Below are 17,526 nucleotides of genomic sequence, written 5' to 3'. Positions count from 1 at the left end.
TATATATATATATATATAAGAAAGAAAATTTATTAGTACATGTTTATATTTGAATAGATGACATGCTCGTGCTGCTTTTGCAAGTATGGCATATGACATGAAAATATATATTTTACTGTGAAATCTAAAAAGGTAGGAAAGAAAAAAAAAGATTTTCTTATCTTTGGCCTCCAATAGAGAGCATGTGTGTGGAATCGACATTGGCATAGAAAGTCAGGGCATCTTGTGGGCAGTGCCAAAGATGGAGGCAATGCAAGCAGTGTTCTGGAGAGGACTTGTTCAATTTTGAGTTGAAGTGCATGCATAGTTTTGTGCAAGATATGGCTATATTATTCTAGAGTTAGTCAAGTCTCCTCTATTGGCCAGAGAAGATGGCCTCTCCGTATCAGATGCTTGGCTTGTGTTTGGCTTCTTCTTTGTTTTGAAAAAAATTTTTTGGCACGAAGCCCCCAAGTATTTTTGGGGTTTGCATGTGTAGTTTGCTCAATGGCATGAATAATGGATTTGCCAAAGTCTCTAGAGCCCTCTAGCTCTTGTGCTTTAGTCTCTTCCAGCACATGATTCTCATCAAAGCTTAACTAGCATGAATCCCTACACAATCTTTCAGCATCAGGGCAGCACAGATTTGATTTCATATACTCAAAAAAGAAAAAGAATCGCCAATTTATGTAGGGGCTTTTTTATTTATTCGTATGGGTGTGTCTCCAAATGGGCAAATGATGATGGCAGAAGACTTTCTTGATTCCCAACTGTAGACATGTGAATAAGCTGAGCATAGTGCAACATCAGAGAGAAGAGGTTTATCCCTGGAGATCTGTACACTAGAGAGGCCTAATTCAATTTCGGCTCAAAAAGTATGTTCAACTTTGTGCCTAATATAGCTATGTTGTTCTAGAGCTGGCTTGTTTTCTCTATTGGCCAGAGAAGATGCTGCATAAGGACATCATTCTCACAAATTGAGTGTGGTTAATGATGTTGCGTGTTGGGCTACAAGATTTATGAAAAATTGTATTATTAGGTGACAACTTTTAATATTTTAGTATTATATATAAACACTATAATAGCAACTCTTGTAAATGTGATGATGCCTTGGGATGATAGCTTTGGCATATAAAATATAGTCATGCTTTATTAGAATGGCAGCCTTGAGGTAGACATCAGATGGTATGATGCATAGATAGAGTAATAAAGTGATGTGACTATTTGACTCACACACTAAACAAGATAATGATACAATATAATAATGTAAGTGACAAGTAAAATAATGGTAGTGGAAATAATAAGAAAATGATGCAAGCTGGTGCACCATATAATGCATCAAACTACAATAATAACAACTAATCAATCAATCTTTTTGACTTGGGCAGACCAACCCACGTGCTTTTGTCTATGCTTAAGACAATTCAATGAAACATGAATTTTATGAATATATTAAAACAATGAACAAATATATATGTTATATTGAGATTAATTAGACAAAAAATCTTAACTTGGTGAAGCCATTCGCAGAGATGAGGCTGAGAGCATTAAGCAACTGTTCCTTCTCCCTTCTCATTGTGTTTGCACAACTCTTAGAGGGGTGAGGGTTGCTACGAAGGTGATTGATGGCCAGATTTGCTGATGATGTTTCATGGTGGAAAGGTGAACGGCAGGGCTAGCCTCCATAGTTGACGACGATGGTCAGCGGCTAGCATGTTGGCTGAAGCCCCCAATTTGTGAATGGATGTTGAGCTCAACCCTCTTCTACTCAAGGTTTTATTTCTTTTCTCTGCTTCGTATGCTCTGTTTCTCTCAAGTTTGAAAACTTTGCCTTTGATTTTGCATTAAATTTGCTTGGCACGAAGCTCCCAAGTCATTTGGATTTGAGGATGGTTGTGGAGTTTGCTTTGGTGTCTCCGGTACCTTAGTGGCACGAATGCTCGATTTGCCTCAACCCCAGGGGTCCTTTCACAAGATTTCATTTAGCTTGAGAAAATAGATCTAAGAAACAAAGAAAGAGATAATGTTACCAACATTTTTTTTTGGATTGTTCTACAGAGCATATGGTTAAGAAAAAAGAAACAAAGGAGGAAACACTCTTATCTTTGGTATATTGCATCGACATGACTTAAATCTTGTGTGGAGAAGCCGCTGTAAGAGTAATAGCCTAGTCCCCAGCAGAGTCGCCATTTATGTTGGGGTCTTTTTCGTCCGAAGGCTCATCCGGGTTTTGTTGATTCTTGGATCGCCGTAGAGTAATGAATGAAGACTTCGTTGCCCCATTGTCCTGAATTATCGAGAACTAGGCCCAAAGTATCCCGAGGGAGAAGCAAGTCCCGGGGGAGTACTTTGTTCTTCTTCTAGCGACTGCGTGTTTTGTGTTGATGTTTTTGGCAGCTCGACAAAGAGTTGAAGATGACTTGTTGATGTTGATATGAGATTATATGGGTTTGACATGAGAGCTTGGAGTGTGGGAGCTAAAGACCCACAAGTTTAGCAAATGAGAATGCATGTGCTTGGCTTGGTGTTGGATATATTTGAGTTTGGTGTTTATAATTTGTTATGTATGGCTATAGCTATGGGGATTTAAGAGTTTCAAGAGAATGAGGATGGAAGGAAAAACTTGAGGTTTGAAGGCTATGATGTTTAAAACTTGGAAGGAATGAAAAGCTTGGAGTTATGCTTGGTGAGGCTTTATGGAGAAGATGATGGATTTCAAGGGTGAGAAAGTAAAAGACATGGTTGTGATGGCTAAGGAATGACTATGAAGGCTACTGGAATACTTGCAACAGCTAAGGAAAGGTGAGTTCTCATGGTTACTGAGAAGCTTGCAGCAACCAAGAAGGGTTGATGGCTGCTGGGATGCTTACAGCAGCCGAGTGAGGAGTGTTGGCTGAAGAAAATTTGGTGCCCTTTGCTTGAGCCATGAATGCCAATTTATAGAGGGTGAGGGTTTTCCTTTATTTCCAATAGGTAAAGGGAGTTGCTAGAATCAACCTATTTCCAGTGATTAAAAGGGAGCACTGGGGCATACTATTTTCCAACATGTAAATCTAGGTACCATAAACTGATTATTTCCTATAGGTAAAAGGAAGCATTGGAAACTGCTTGTTTCCAGTGGGTAATAGGAAGTGTTGGAAAAGGCTTGTTTCCAATGGGTAAAACTAGGTATTTGGAAAATGACTATTTCCTATGGGTAAAAGGAAGTGCTTGAAAAATTTCTCATTTGCTAACCCACATTGGAGAACTCTAAGTAATGGGCTTGGACTTTGGTGCTCCCAAGTAGCTAGCCAAAGTCTCCATTATCCGAGAGCTTCCGTGGGCCTTGTGAACCTCCGTAACCTTCCACACCACAATCTCTCAAGCAAGCCCCGTAAACCACATGACTTGGGTTCATGTGAGCTTGATAGGTGATCGGCATGAAAAAATGTATTATTAGTTTGACATGGCATATACGCTATTTCTATATTTATTTAATGAATTAAATCCCAAAATACAGCTTGGATTAACACATGACCGACATTATATGTTATATTGGGCTTTAAATGTCTTTGGGCTTCCCGTGAATTTTTTGGGCCTATAACACTAGGCATCAACCATGATTTGTGGAAGTCCAAAAAGGCTCAATCATAATTGACCTTCACTAATATGAAGAATTGAATAGTAAAATTTAATTCACAAGTTAATCAGAGAAGTTGAGTCTACCCACTGCCTTGCTAAATGGAATCTATGGATCACACACGAAGAAATGTGATTTGAGAAACAAATGAATAGAAAAGAAACTTGAAAAACAAATGAGGAAGATAAAATGTTGAAAGTCAACGGTCAAAGTCAAAGTCAACATATTTGGCCAAAACAATTGACCAAGTCAAACTATTCGGACTAAGGATATGACTTAATGGTTAAGTCAAAAATCATAATTAAAATGTTAATTGTGAAGTTAGTTTGATGGTTGGTGTTGATTTGGGCTTGAAAGGCATTTTGGGCCAAATGACAAAATAGCCCAAGGACTCATTAGGCCTAAGAACATGCGTTGTATAACAACACAAGTTAAATGAGCCCTAGACACACCATGACCGAAAATTCCTATTAGGAATTTCTCTTCATCTTCTTGTTGGATATATATATAAGCCACACTTTGACATTTTCAAGTTAGGGTTTTTGGCATTCACTCTTGGATTTTTGATGTGTAGGAGAGACATCCTCACTCATATTTCTTAGCCAAAATCCAGTCCAACCTAGAGAAAGACTAGCACCTAAGTTCTCTAGGTTGATTTCTCTTCTATTCCATTTTGGTGTGGCAAGGTAGATGACTTCACTCTTGGAGTCTTGGGGGCTTTTGAGAAGAGGAAGAAAAGAAGACATTTTCCTACAAAGGTGTTCATTATTGGCTTGTCCAAGAAATAGTCATAAAGGGTAAACTCTCATACCTTTTTTTTCCTTTTTTTCCATTTGTGCTCAAAGAGACTAGATCATAAAATGCTTGGGTTTAAAATGAAAAAGGCTTAAGTAAACTAGAATAAGCATAATCAATCTGCCATTATGAATGTTTATGTGTTATATGTTGTGACAAAATTCATTCCAAGTCATGAGATGCTTATGTTTCCTTCACATATCACCAAATCAGACAAGAAATTATCCCCAAAATGGATGAATTAGTACCTAAAATTGATGATTCCCTTTCAAATCGTGATTTACCCTATCAAATTGATCAATTGGATGATATCAACCCAAATCCCTCGAAATCGACCAACCTTTTGGGGAAAATCTCATAACCCTAAAATTGTTTTGGGGCTCGAAATCGAGTGAATGGAGTTTTGATTAAGGGGCTGAGGCAAAAGGGCAATAATGCCCATGCACGCATGCACCACGTGCGTCTTAACTGACGAAATACCCCAATTGGACTTGATTTGCTGACGATGCAAAATGTGATGACCAAAATCGGAAAATTGAAAGTGCGGTGACCAAAATTAAAATAAACACTAACCCTAGTAACCAAAATTGTAATTCTTCCTTTATTTTTATCAAATAGAAACTTCATTTAATAAACTTCAACAATACAATCAAAGACATCAAACGTAACATCTTCAATAGATCCCTTTCTTAAACTTGTTAAGAGTGAGATTGGCTATCTTATGATATTATAAGGAGAACAGAAGAAATTCAATGGATTTACAAGTTGTTACTCATGGTTATAGTAAAAGGGTATATTTCATTTGTTTATCTATTTATAAGGCGCCATTTACCTTCACTTCCCAAGTTTATGGTTCAATTTACTGAGATAGGAGAGAAAGGCAAAGGGGTTTTCTTGAGTTTGAACAACAAAATGAAGGAAGTGATGATGTTCGTGAAATGAATTAATGGTTGGGCAGCTGGACGCCTGCACTCTACCACTTGCAGAGAAGAGACAACTTTTGTCTTCAGCTCAAACAAATTTCTCAAGCAATAAGTCTTAATGGATACAAGTTTTTGGGCTCAATTGATAACAGAATTAGAAGGCAAAAATTCACAGTTAGTCCATGTTGTTTGCCAATTTTACCACTTTGGATCCCATAGTTTCAGTTTTTTAGAATTTGTAACCGAATTAGAAGGAATTTGACAGAATTTGTAACATTCCTTGAATTGCTCGGATTTAAAACGACAAGGATATATTTCAGTAACCAAAATTGCCAAAATTGAAACTATAGGAACCAAAATTGTAAAACCAGTAAACTGCAAGGACAAAAAATAATTTTTTACCGAATTAGAATATGGCAATACGCTGCCTTTGGGTAAGGGGGCATGCTCTGTCATGTTCTGTTGCAAACTCTTGAGCAATAGAGCAACTCTCCAAGGGAACATTTTGTTTTCTTTCTCCTCGGCTTATTATAGAGCTAGTCAATCAACGGCCAGCAAATTCGTTCCTCTCTTTTCTTTGAATATTTCCCACTCTATCATCTGTATCATAAGAAGAAGGAAAAATGAGCCAAGCCACCCATGAACCCACAGCTACAGAGCTTGACTTTGATTAGTTCCCAAGATCTTCCCAGCGTATTTTCCGACGCGAGATTCAGGGGTATCACATTCCCAAAACTCTAATCTCCACAGAAACATTTAACATTGAAAACAGGTCAGGAAACAAGAAGTAGAACCACAAATATTGAACACTGGGAAAAGCATTCTAGAATTCACAAACTGCTTATGTCTGTACCATAAAAATGATATATATATATATATATCTTAAATGGTGCATTACTTGAAGTTGGTATTCACTTTGAAACCAAGAGGATAAAAGAAGCCAAAAATTTCTGCTAACGCTTCATAGCATTAAGGTGAAATCATGTAAGCTAAGAATTTGCGAGACCAATATCATAAACCAGATCCTAAAATCTAGTGCTCATGCAGGCTCACTCATTTGCATTTCTTTAGGTAATGTTGTGTTGCCATTTGCAACATCTTTGCTGTCAAGTGTTTGGCCTTGTATCTTCTCATCCACAACGTCCAAGTTCGAAGAAGCTGCTTCATCACATGATGAGCAGCCACCTTCATCAGAGACCTCAGAACAATGGTCAGAAGCCAGTGCATCTGACTGCTGCAACTCAGATATAACTGAAGGCGAACAACCGGAGTCAATAAAACTAGACATCTTCTTGTCATCTTCCCTCATTCTTTGCGCAAAAGCTTGATAGTCAAAACCACATGAATTTTTTCCACCAAATGCAGATTCCAACTTATCCATATGGAAAAGATCCTCCATTATCTTCTGGCTCTGTGGGTTGTCAGAGTACACAAACTTCATCTTCTTGTATGTTTTGGGCTCAAGAAATGGTTTTACCATCTGTTTCAAAGAAAGTTTCACCAAATTTTTTAGATATATAACAAGGAGAATTTGATAAATATCCTTAAGCAGACATAAAAGTTAGCAAATGATGATTTAAATCATTTCAAATAAAAACATGAAAGAACCTAGTTGTCAGTACCAGATAATTCTAACAAACCAATTGTACCATCAGGTGAAGTGCAAGACATGCCCTGTGAGCCTTAAAACTGTTAGGAAGAGATATTTGTCCAAATAAATGTCCATAATAGACATTTCAGTGTTTAAAACCTTAGTTTGAGTTATTTTATTTATTTAATTTTCATACACTTGGTTTTATTTTACAACATGGGAAAGAATTTCTGTACAGGATGCTGTTAGGCTATTTTATCCGGTATTCTGTTTTTTCAGTCTTTGAATGTAAAAAATTCAACTTATTTTTGTCAGGGGTTGTTTTGAATAGAAAGGCAATTCTCTTATTCGAGTCGTTGACAGGTTATTCTGGGTTACAGCCAATGGTTCTGTGGCCACAAATCCACAAGGAAACCCTGAACTAATATCGTATTTATACTAATTTCTTTGCACCATTGATGCAGTTAATCACTCCTGTTGCTAGTTTGGTCACCCCCACTCACATACTGATCACTGAAACAATCCCAAGGTCCTTGCTTATATTCTAATTTTACAACATAGCACAACACACACTAAACCTGGTTCCCTATTTATAGTAATGTGATCCATTCTATCCTGCATCAAATTCATGACTCAGGCACTAGAACATGCAAAGGTTAATATCATAACAATAAACAATAATAAGGTTTAGACAAGAAAGTAATAACAAATGAAAAGATGTAAAACAACATACCGTCCAAAAGGACTCGAATATTTTTGGTGGATTATAGAGGATACCAAGGCCCAATCTCTCAGGGTAATGATTCTGCAGTACCTTAGCTGTTTCCCTAGTCACCTTCAATGATATGCTTGATGAGCTCCACCGTTGAAAATCAATTAGCCAAACCATCTGTTCTTGATCTGAATTCAAATTCAGTATTGCATTCTCCATGCAATATACTAAATACATGATCTGCCCATTTACTGCACTTGTGTTCTGACATGACGAAAGAATTTCACAATCAAGAAGAAAAAGGAAAGAAAAAAAAGGCTTAAAACCTACTAATCAGAAAAATAGCGATAACTATTAATTGACATAAATGTAGAAAGGAAGACTCATGTCATGCTTTTTAACTACCTGAAAACCAGGCCTCATGATAAGAATGGTCCTTCCACACTTGTCAAAGTAATTGGCTCTGTAAATTTTTCCTGTCTCTCCCTCAGGAGCAATGTTTTCCTATATGAGATAAGAACAAACCACTTTAAATCGGCAAGTGGCAAGAACGAAAAGCATAAATCACTCATAACTTGGAGGAGAAGAGAACAGTTTGGCAAACATTCGAATTAGCTAAGGGAATTGGATTAAGAAGAATCTGCCAGTTCACGTCTCTAGCATTCTGAAATGTGTGGATGTATTCTATGGGGTTTAACAAACACGTTTCTCAGAACAATGACTTGTACATGACAAGTGCATTATAAAAATATATATAGAATTACACTTGTTTCTCATTCTTCAAACATTAGGGCTCTCTGAATATTCTGGAACAATAAATTATGTTGCTGTAAACAGACATGACATCACATATCTCAGCTTACCCATCGGATCTTCTCTGGCTTGTACTCCATCCTCCATTTTATTGTTTCTTTCAACATCTTACCTGCCTTCTTTGTATTCCAGTTCCGTGCTCTTAGGTACCTTGCTATTGATTCTTCTGAACAAATGGCTGGTAGCTTATCAGCAATAGGACCTATCATATGTCTGACTTCATAAATCTGAAGAGAAGAAGGGAAAATTATTTCCTATGAAGAGATTCATCATTAAGACATATAACTTTACCACTTCATCAAATTTCTCAATCACCGCTCCGCTACCATGAAATGAAGTCTTACATCTTTATCTAGGACTTCACTCTCATTTGTACAACATATGTGACAAAATTAGGCATGAAAAAACGTTTCTATATATTTCAAATTCATGGAGGCATAATCTGAAGAGTCTAGTTTTCAATTTGTCTGCAGACATCAATAGCAAGTCAGGTCAACAATCAGAATTTTAATTTGTCTCTCTTTGGCCAAACAACAATGCGCTATCATCCAAACACGATAGACCTTATTCTAAAAGAGGTCAAAGTCAAAACAAAGGAAGAAAATTGAGGATAGCTGAAATTGGAAACCAGATGCAGATGCAACTTTCCAGGGAAGAACCGTCGAACATTTGAAACCAAATATATAAAAATTAAAAATTAAAAATTAAAAGAAACTACTAGCAGTCTATCAGAATAACTTGTCCATGGAAGAATAAACAAAATCATTTCCTTATTTCTTAAAAACGTGCAAATGCTTTAAAAACTGATTTTAAATCCACCCGGAAGCGAGCAAGTGTGCTCTTCAGATTGAAAGAAATGATCATTGATTATTTAATTCTATACATTACTAGTTTGTATGCAAGATCAAGGAACAACTTTAGATTATTATTTTAGCAAAAGCAGGAAATGTACAATATGAATGATTTTTTTTATGTACCTGGTATTGTGGGAAATGGGGATTCAAAGTCATTGACATGTAAATGATACAGAAGCAAAAAATAGGATTGAATTAAATCACACAGAAATTAGAGTATTTTTATTATTATTATTATTATATTACCTTGAGCAGCTGCTCTTCCTGTGTCAAAGCTTTCTCTATTGTACCTTCACGCTTTTTGAATGACATCTTTTCAATTTGAATATTTAACACAATTAATCACCAACAATCAACTGCAAAATTCAAATTAATTACGAAAAAATATATATATTTTGTCTCTGGAAAAATAAAAACAATGTCATGCCCTATATTAATTTAACAGCAAACCCATTAGAATTACAGGAAGAGAAATAAAATACCTGCTCGCCATGAAAATACAGATTCAGAGCCTCAGAGGTCATTGCAATTGTCGAAATCAACATCCGTTTAGAATTTGGCCCTCATCTGAAAATCCCCAATAACCCTTTTTATTTTTCGTTGTTATTATTTATAGAATAAAAAAGTAACAGATTTTGGATTCGATAATTTAGGAAAGAAAACAACCATAAGTATTGTGAAGTATTTATATTGGCGTAAGCAGAGAAGAAGCATTTACCTGCTTGCCTGCTTGCTTTGGCATCCTTCACGCCTGTCCTTTTCTTTTCGTTTTTCAAAATTTTTTCTATTTATATTTAGGAATTATTTTGGCCTGAATTTAATATTAAATAAATTGACCACCAGGTGTACGAACGAATTGGAGTCGAGAGTTTGGGAATTGTGGTCGAACGAGAGCGGATTTAGGGCCGTTATTGAATTTTTCCTTAACACTATGTTTGGATGAGGTACTTAGAGATGAGATTCGAGATATGTGGAACTTGAAAGTCCCGCATGGTCAAACCAACATGTTTGGCAAATTTTAAGAGAGATTTGAGAAATAACAGGGAACTTTAAAGTGGAACTTTGGGAGGTCATGACAATTTTCCTCGTCGGAATTTGACCCTAACAAATCGGGTATGAAGGATAAAAATTAGGTATGGATGGTATTTCAAGGAGGAGTGAGGATGGTATTTCAATTCCCTCTCCAAACCCTCCCGTTTAGAATATATATAGTATATACTAGCCCCTTGGCCAATTGGTTTTCTTTTTAATTTTTAATTTTATGGGTAGTTATGTTCTATCAAAGTAGAACCTATTATTTGATTTTGTTTTTAATTTTAATTTTTTTTAATATGAAAAAAGTGAATTTACTATTGTCCTCATTTAATTAATAATTTCAATTCTTAATGTTTGAATTAACCAAGGGCATTTTCTGGTATTTTAAATGTTTCACTATTCTCTATCTTTTGCTTTATATATATAGATTATTAGAGTGACTCTAACAAAATTTTGTATTTTATAAATTATAGTACTATATATAATTAAATTTAGAGGAATCTCTTTAAACTTACTAGTTGTATATATTTGGTTAAAAAAGTAAATATGTTGCGCTCATAGTATTTTTTTTCCCATAAAAAAAATTAGTTTTTATTTAATGCGAAAGAAACCTTTCCCCAATATAGGTGGGGGATGGAGAAAAATGCTTAATGGGGATGGGGATGGGGATGCGGATGGCATACCCACATCCCCATCCCTAATTAATAGTTGATAAATGTTGGGTTATTTTTGCTAAGAGTTGCAAGGGGCTTATTGGACTGCTACGAGGTGGGCTGGGCTCTCTTTCACCTTTGCCTGAGTTTGCAGCACCAAGACCCTAAACACTTCGATAGAGCTGAAGCCTTAGGGAGTGCTTTGGTCATCTTCAATGGCTCCTCAATACATTGCATGTGTTGATGATAAGGATATAGGGGTTACTAGGAGGAAGTTGCTCAACGTGGAAAGGCGTTGCCGCTTGTTCGGATAAGCATTCAGAGGCTCTGAAAAGAGTTGAAGATGTTGCAGAGACCGTATAGGCATGGCATGAAAGCTTGCTTTGGTGAATCAAGATACGGTTAGGTTTGGCATGAGAGGCTTATGGCGTGGGAGATAAGAGCCTCTAAGTTCAGTTTGGCTTTAGAGGATGGGCGTGCCAAATATGGAATAAGGCCTTTTGAGAGAGAAGATAATAAGATGGAAAAGATGGTGCTTGAGCTTGATGTTTCCAGCACTAAGAGGATATCTTGCTCGCTCTGGTTGTGGTTTCTTACCAAGATGATGACTATGATTTCAGCTTGGCTTTAGAGATTTGTTAGAACAAGATACTTAAGAAGAGAAAAATGGGTGTTTCTGATCTGGAATGGGGCTTTTGAGAGAGAAGGTGGAGAAGTGAAAGATTATGGCTTGAGCTTTTGTGTTTACAGCAGTTGGAGCAGAGGCTTGCTCACTCTGCTTGAGTTCTCCCTTTGCTGGTTAATCTATTACCTTATTTTATAGGAGTTAGAACCCTTCAAACCCTAGCCATTTCTTCCTTTTTCAGCCAAGTCTCCTCTCCTCTTCCCCTTCACTTTCTCCAATTTGGCATTAATCAGTTAAATTCCCTAAAATCAGTTGAGCCCATGGTTATTGAGACAAAACAAATTTTGGTGCCCCAAAGCCTTCCTGCAACTAAACCTTATAGCAACCTTCATTCTTGGCAACGCTCTCCTTTGCTTTCTCTCCTTATTTTCTTATGATACCTTATAGTGTAAATTTTGGGTGAAGGTGCTGGTCGAATGGGAGAAAGACGTGAGCTTCCAGCAGCCTATGTATCTAAGTGAACGATATTTAAGTGATTGTGATTTGGTTTTAAGTAAGTTGGTTTGGCTTCAACAAAAGGGGGGATGGAATTCTCTGTGTGCTTATCCATGTAGTTGGGCTCAAGAAAGTGGGCTTGGGTTTTAGTAACCCCAAGCTACCCAAAACATCTACCTATTGAACCCTCAATTGGCCTTATGGACCCTCGTACCCATTCACACCACAACAAGCTCAGCAAGGCCAGACATGTATGTGGCTTGGGCCTACTTAAGCTTGTCGGATGGTTTGGCACTAAAGGGAATTCTGAGAGATTATAATATGGTATTCTATGTGACCGTACTATGGTATCATATAATGATTTCTCCAATTAATTCGGAGGCTTGAGATGTAGTATTTCATGTCAGGGCTGTCAGCAGTTTGAGTCCTCTCAATAAAATGTCCCAAGGGTGTGAGTGATGGTTCAGCTGACATATCTGTTTACCCTGAAAAATGAAAGACAGCCCTAGAGTAGACTTTGGGAAAGTGTGAGTTGCGAATCTGCCACTATTAGCAATTAACTAATTCTTATAGACATAAATATAAATAAATAAAAGAACTTGAGCACCTAGCAAATGACTTTAATCAAAAGATTGTGAATTGAAACGGTATTAAATCCATGAGGTTCTTTTCTATGCCTTAAGTCAAATAAGGACTTCATAATTTCTCTAATATAATGGAAAAGGCAATAAAGGTAAATAAAATAGTGAAAACAAATGAAAGCAAGTAAAACAGATCAACCAGAACTTCAAGTTGCCACCACCTTGTATTAATCTTGGATCAAAGTCGAACTAAGAGGATCGGAACTGTGCGGTTCTAGTAGATCAAAAAAAGACAAGATGCAACCAGAATGGCCTTCAACTGACATAGTCAATTAGAAATCGATACCAAGAAGGCTTGGCAGAGCAAATAGAAGAGAGACGAATGTCTTTGACTAAAAGCTTTGGTTTTAGTGTAGAGTTTGTTGTTGAAAAGTTGTGTTTGAGAAAGTTGATGTTGTCTCCTTTATATAGTAGCGTAACCCTAACCCTTGTAGGGAGTAATCTCCTATTAGGTCACGATGAAATCAGAATCATTCTGGGATCAATCACTTGATTGTCTTCTACGCCAAGTAATCTTTATGAATATCCCTTTAAATCTAGGAAATTACCATATAATAATATTTACCATAAATTGATCAGGATATTTAATTAAAATTAAAACCCGGACCATAACTTGGCCCAATATAGCTTTAATCTCGACTGTGTAAAAACCAGGCCCAAACAATATCATTTGTTCTCTTTTCTTTTTCTTGGGTCTTAAAAGATGCTTTCATTAACCGCTTAGACTATAATGAGGGGTAAGTTAGAAGGGGTTCACTTTATAGTCATTGGATCAATCCAAGGGCTGGGGAGAATTGGGATAAAATTGTGCAATCGGGTAGGTGAGGAACCCAAACCCGAATTTAATATCCAGCAATGAAGTTGGTCCCAACAAAAAAAAAAAAAGAGAGGCAAGATCGAAGTTTGAACAGAAAAAACCCATTGATCTGAAACGATAGGTGAGAGAAACCGCTAAGCTCGAGAAATGGTTGAAGGCAACGGGCGACGACGGTTGAAGGCAAAGTTGAACGACGGTTGAACGCAACTCCACTATCTAAACCGTGAAAAAGTATTTACTTTGAGTGGAAGGAGCAAAGGCGTGGATTCAAACAGTGAAAAGACGAAGCAGTGGAAGGGGAAGGAGAGAAGCCGTATTCGTTGGAAGTGATAGGTTCCATTTGTGGAGCAAAGCCGCACAAAGACCCAACACAGACACCTTGCGATTGTTCAATAACCAGCATTTGGTGAGTAATTTATGGAATTTGAGATTAGGGTTAGAGTAACCGTTTTCCCCAATTTGTACCATGAATGTTGTTAGATTTGACATCTCTTCTTTGTGTTTCACTTGCATGTTAATTTTTGCTTGGGTATATGTTAAAAAATGAATGAAAATAAAGTCAATAACATGTCAATAATGATATGAATAAGGTAATGGTGTTGAATTGGAGGAGGCCCTCAAAACCTTTCACATTTGAAGCAGTGCAGAGTGTAGATTATCTCTCTGGCGCTAGAATATATATAATTTTTGAAATAAATATTATTTCCGTTGTTACTAAATTTGCCTGTTAAAAATGAGAACAGATAATAATAAACTCATGAATAAAAGTGCAAAGCATTTGAAAAAAGGTTGATCTATGACGATTATGGCTGACTGAAGAAAAAGCTAGAAAGAAAGAAGGATGTGGCAATGGCTTAGCGAGCAGATAGCAGAGCAGATGCTTTGCTTTGCTTCCTTCCACCATCTTTCTTATTTATTTATTTATTTTGTGTTGTGTATGAGATAACAATAATTGTCATGTGTGTGAAGTGCAAAACTTGCCTAGATTGCACTCACACTCACTCATGCATCAACCATTGATTGGAGTTTGGATCCATAAATAAAACACATGCTATTGCTTGTAATTCACAGAATCATTGCATTAACAGGTATTTGCACAAAATATGTCATATTGCTTTGATGATGTTAAAGCCTGTGATCAGTAATCCCTATGCGCATGTACTTTGTAAAATTTGTAATGTGCTGGTTGACTAGTTGTGTAAATACCAATGTGATTGTGCAAATACGTGGTAGTATATGTGTTCACGTTATTTCATCTTGTATTTCAAGAAATGGGATCCAACGTGGAGCTGGTATGGCCAGAGTCAGAGGCATATTCCTCACGGGTGAACAACTGCTCACATGCAAATTCATCCCTAGCTGTAATTCGAGCGAAGTTGAGTGCCGAACAATTAGAACAATTCAAGACATCATGCTTTGGCCATCTTCTGAATATAGATAAGATTCAGTTTAGCGGGCAGATTGTGCATGGGGTTGTGTTGCGTAGAGTAGCGGGGCAGGGTGTGAAAGACTTGGATGGACTGAGTTTCTTAATAGGGTGCGACGTTGCTCAGTTCACTCGTCAGGATTTCTGTTTGATCTCGGGCTTCGTTTTGGGAAAGTGCCAAGTTTCCAGTGGAGAAAGTGATGAAATTAGACTTCAGAAAAGATATTTTATAGACGAAGGAATTACATGTAATGCTTTAGAAGAAGCATTTGTGAGGTGCACAGAGGAAGATGACGTCTACAAGCTAGCTCTTGTTTACTTTGCTGAGTTAGTGGTTTTGGGAAGGGACAAACATTTGAACATCAATCTAAATTACCTGACCCTTGTAGAGGACTTGGATGCGTTCAACAGGTTTCCATGAGGTTTGGTGTCGTTTGACAAAACCCAAGACAGTCTGTTTTCTGCACTAACAAAGCATGTGAAAAGCTTTGAAAATGAAGAGGGAAGAGGGAAGGGGAAAAGTAAGGTAACCGGAACAAGCTGGAGAAATGAGAAGGGCAAGAAGGATAACCATGGTGAAGTGCAAAGGGGTGGCTGGAGTTTTAAAGGTTTCACGTATGCTTTCCAGGTACATGGTAATAATGTTCATGTCGTTATGTTTTGTTGACTTTAGAACTTAAATAATAACTTGTGTCCTGTGAATTGTGTAGATTTGAGTATATGAATTAATTCCTAGAATGGCGGACCTGAATTACTGCAAGGTTGTTGATCCGACAGCTCTCCCGCGTATTTTGCGATGGAGAACTACTACGTCTGTTCCCGAGATGAGAAAGTTGAACAATTATTTTTTCCAGAGCAAAGAGGTTTGGTTTGCAGCCCTTGGAACTATTTATAAGATTAAATGAAATTATGAAGTAGAATGATTGCATATAACTCTTGTCTGTTTTCAAAACAATCAGGCGCTATGTCCAAGTGAAGAGGAAATGAGACAACCATATTGGAGTTGGCCACAGGGTCGCCCTGCTGTTGTCTCGGCAGAGTCAATTCCTTCTTCATGTGCTGACCTTGATGAGTTGAACAAGGCGGTAAGCTTGTTGAGGTCCGAGTTGTTTCAAGTAAAGCGGGAAAAGAAAGAGAAGGGGATTGAAGGGGGTGAAGTGCCAAGTAAGAGAAATGAGGGAGATGAAAAGGAAGAGAAGGGGATTGAAGGGGGTGAAGTGCCAAGTAAGAGAAATGAGGGAGAGGAAAAGGAAGAGGAGGGGATTGAAGGAGGTGAAGTGCAAAGAAAACCAAGGGAGGTAGAGGAAGCTCAAAGGAAAAGAAGTGAGGGAGAGCAAGTGAAAATAAAAAGCAGCAAAAGAGAGGAAGCGCAAAGAAAGAGCATTGAGGGAGAGGAAGAACTGCAAAGAAAAAGCAGTGAGGGAGAGGATCAAAAAAAAAAAAAAAAAGGAAGGGCAAAGAAGTGAAAAGACAGAGAAGTGAGGAAAAGGAAGTCCAAAGAAACCAATGTGAGGAAGAGGATGATGAAGTTAGGTTGGTTGGTGATGACATTGGCAAGAGCACGGAGGGGACAAAGGTTGAGGTTATTGTCGGGGACATTGATTTGGATCAACCTACAACTGTGTTATCTCAGTTGAACGTTTGGTTGAATGATGAAGGTCAAGGTGTGGAACCAGGGGTCCAATTACGGAAGAGGAAGAGGATTATTCCTATGTGGAAGATGGTTGAAGCTAGTGAACTGGTTCAAAAAAATTTGCCAAAGACAACCCGACTTCAGACGTTAGACCCAATGAAGGCGATTCCGCATGATGATATGGTGAAATTGCTGAAACTTTGTTCGGAATGGCGCCATAACCCAAAGTAAGTCCTTTGTTTTTTGAGATAGAAGGCATGAGTGTATATATTTTTTAATTGTTGTGTTCTAAAACTTTTTTAAATTCATAGTTTGGTGATGCAATTTGGCAACGTGGAAGCTGAGATTGAATTCTTCGCTTCCCTCGTCAAAGCCTGATGGTTGGCTGAAAGGAGATGTAAGTTTAATTGATTATGCATTTGTTTAAATGTGCATAGATTATGAGATTGACAAGGAAAACATGTGCAGCACATTGATTTGGGCTTGTATCTCATCCGGAAGCGACAACAACAGTTGGAGGAAGTAGAAATATCGGATTGGACAACGACCGATGTATTTTTTATGGTATGTGATGCAGGATGCATAGGACCTAAATTGTTTAGTTTCCTAATTGATTTGTTAGTTTCCTATATTCTTTAGTTTTCCAAATCCTAGTAGGATTTCTAAATTAGTTTTCCAAATCGTATTAGGATTTCTAAGTTTCCTATTTTATTAGGAATAGGATTTCTGTTTTACCGGGATTGTAATTCTATTGTCTCTAGGTTTTAGTTTGCTATAAATACCCCTATGTAGTTCTTTACAATTCAGATTTGAATATTGATTAAACATTCCTTTAAACTCTCTGATTGCTGCCTGCCTTCTACCTTTTCTTCCCTTCAGCTTTTCTTATCTGTTCTGTCTTATTCCTCTAAGTGT

The 17,526-nt window shown here is 37.3% G+C and overlaps 2 protein-coding genes across 3 annotated transcripts; one reads left to right on the top strand and one right to left on the bottom strand.

Annotated features, from left to right (window-relative positions):
• Positions 1–6,118: 6,118 nt before the first annotated feature.
• On the bottom strand, positions 6,119–10,372 carry LOC103339094 (uncharacterized). 2 transcript variants are annotated; one of them, XM_008242371.3, is made up of 7 exons: positions 10,005–10,372; positions 9,769–9,853; positions 9,533–9,642; positions 8,483–8,659; positions 8,025–8,123; positions 7,641–7,883; positions 6,119–6,796 (listed from the first exon to the last, which is right to left on the bottom strand). In XM_008242371.3, the coding sequence occupies exons 3-7, from the start codon at positions 9,596–9,598 to the stop codon at positions 6,356–6,358; spliced, it is 1,026 nt and encodes a 341-aa protein (XP_008240593.1). In that variant the 5' UTR covers positions 9,599–9,642; positions 9,769–9,853; positions 10,005–10,372; the 3' UTR covers positions 6,119–6,355. The 2 variants fall into 2 exon arrangements, with proteins under 2 accessions (XP_008240593.1, XP_088899690.1); XM_089043564.1 differs by lacking the exon at positions 10,005–10,372 and having other exon boundaries at positions 9,769–9,946.
• A 4,451-nt stretch (positions 10,373–14,823) lies between these two features.
• Positions 14,824–15,399, top strand: LOC148914990 (uncharacterized). Its single transcript, XM_089043364.1, has one exon. The coding sequence runs from the start codon at positions 14,824–14,826 to the stop codon at positions 15,397–15,399; it is 576 nt and encodes a 191-aa protein (XP_088899490.1).
• The last annotated feature ends 2,127 nt before the right edge of the window (positions 15,400–17,526 follow it).

This window comes from Prunus mume, linkage group LG8 (assembly GCF_029339155.1).
Source record: "Prunus mume cultivar Tortuosa linkage group LG8, ASM2933915v1, whole genome shotgun sequence".
Taxonomy (NCBI): domain Eukaryota; kingdom Viridiplantae; phylum Streptophyta; class Magnoliopsida; order Rosales; family Rosaceae; genus Prunus; species Prunus mume.
The sequence above is the reverse complement of the archived record's forward strand: the minus strand, read 5'-3'. Positions and strand labels throughout refer to the sequence as shown.

Coding starts and splice junctions, on each gene's coding strand:
- LOC148914990 (XM_089043364.1), top strand. CDS start 14,824: ATGGGATCCAACGTGGAGCTGGTATGGCCAGAGTCAGAGGCATATTCC.
- LOC103339094 (XM_008242371.3), bottom strand. CDS start 9,598: ATGTCATTCAAAAAGCGTGAAGGTACAATAGAGAAAGCTTTGACACAG. Junction 8,660..9,532: donor AGGAAGAGCAGCTGCTCAAG/GTAATATAATAA, acceptor TCTTCTCTTCAG/ATTTATGAAGTCAGACATAT. Junction 8,124..8,482: donor AGCCAGAGAAGATCCGATGG/GTAAGCTGAGAT, acceptor TATCTCATATAG/GAAAACATTGCTCCTGAGGG.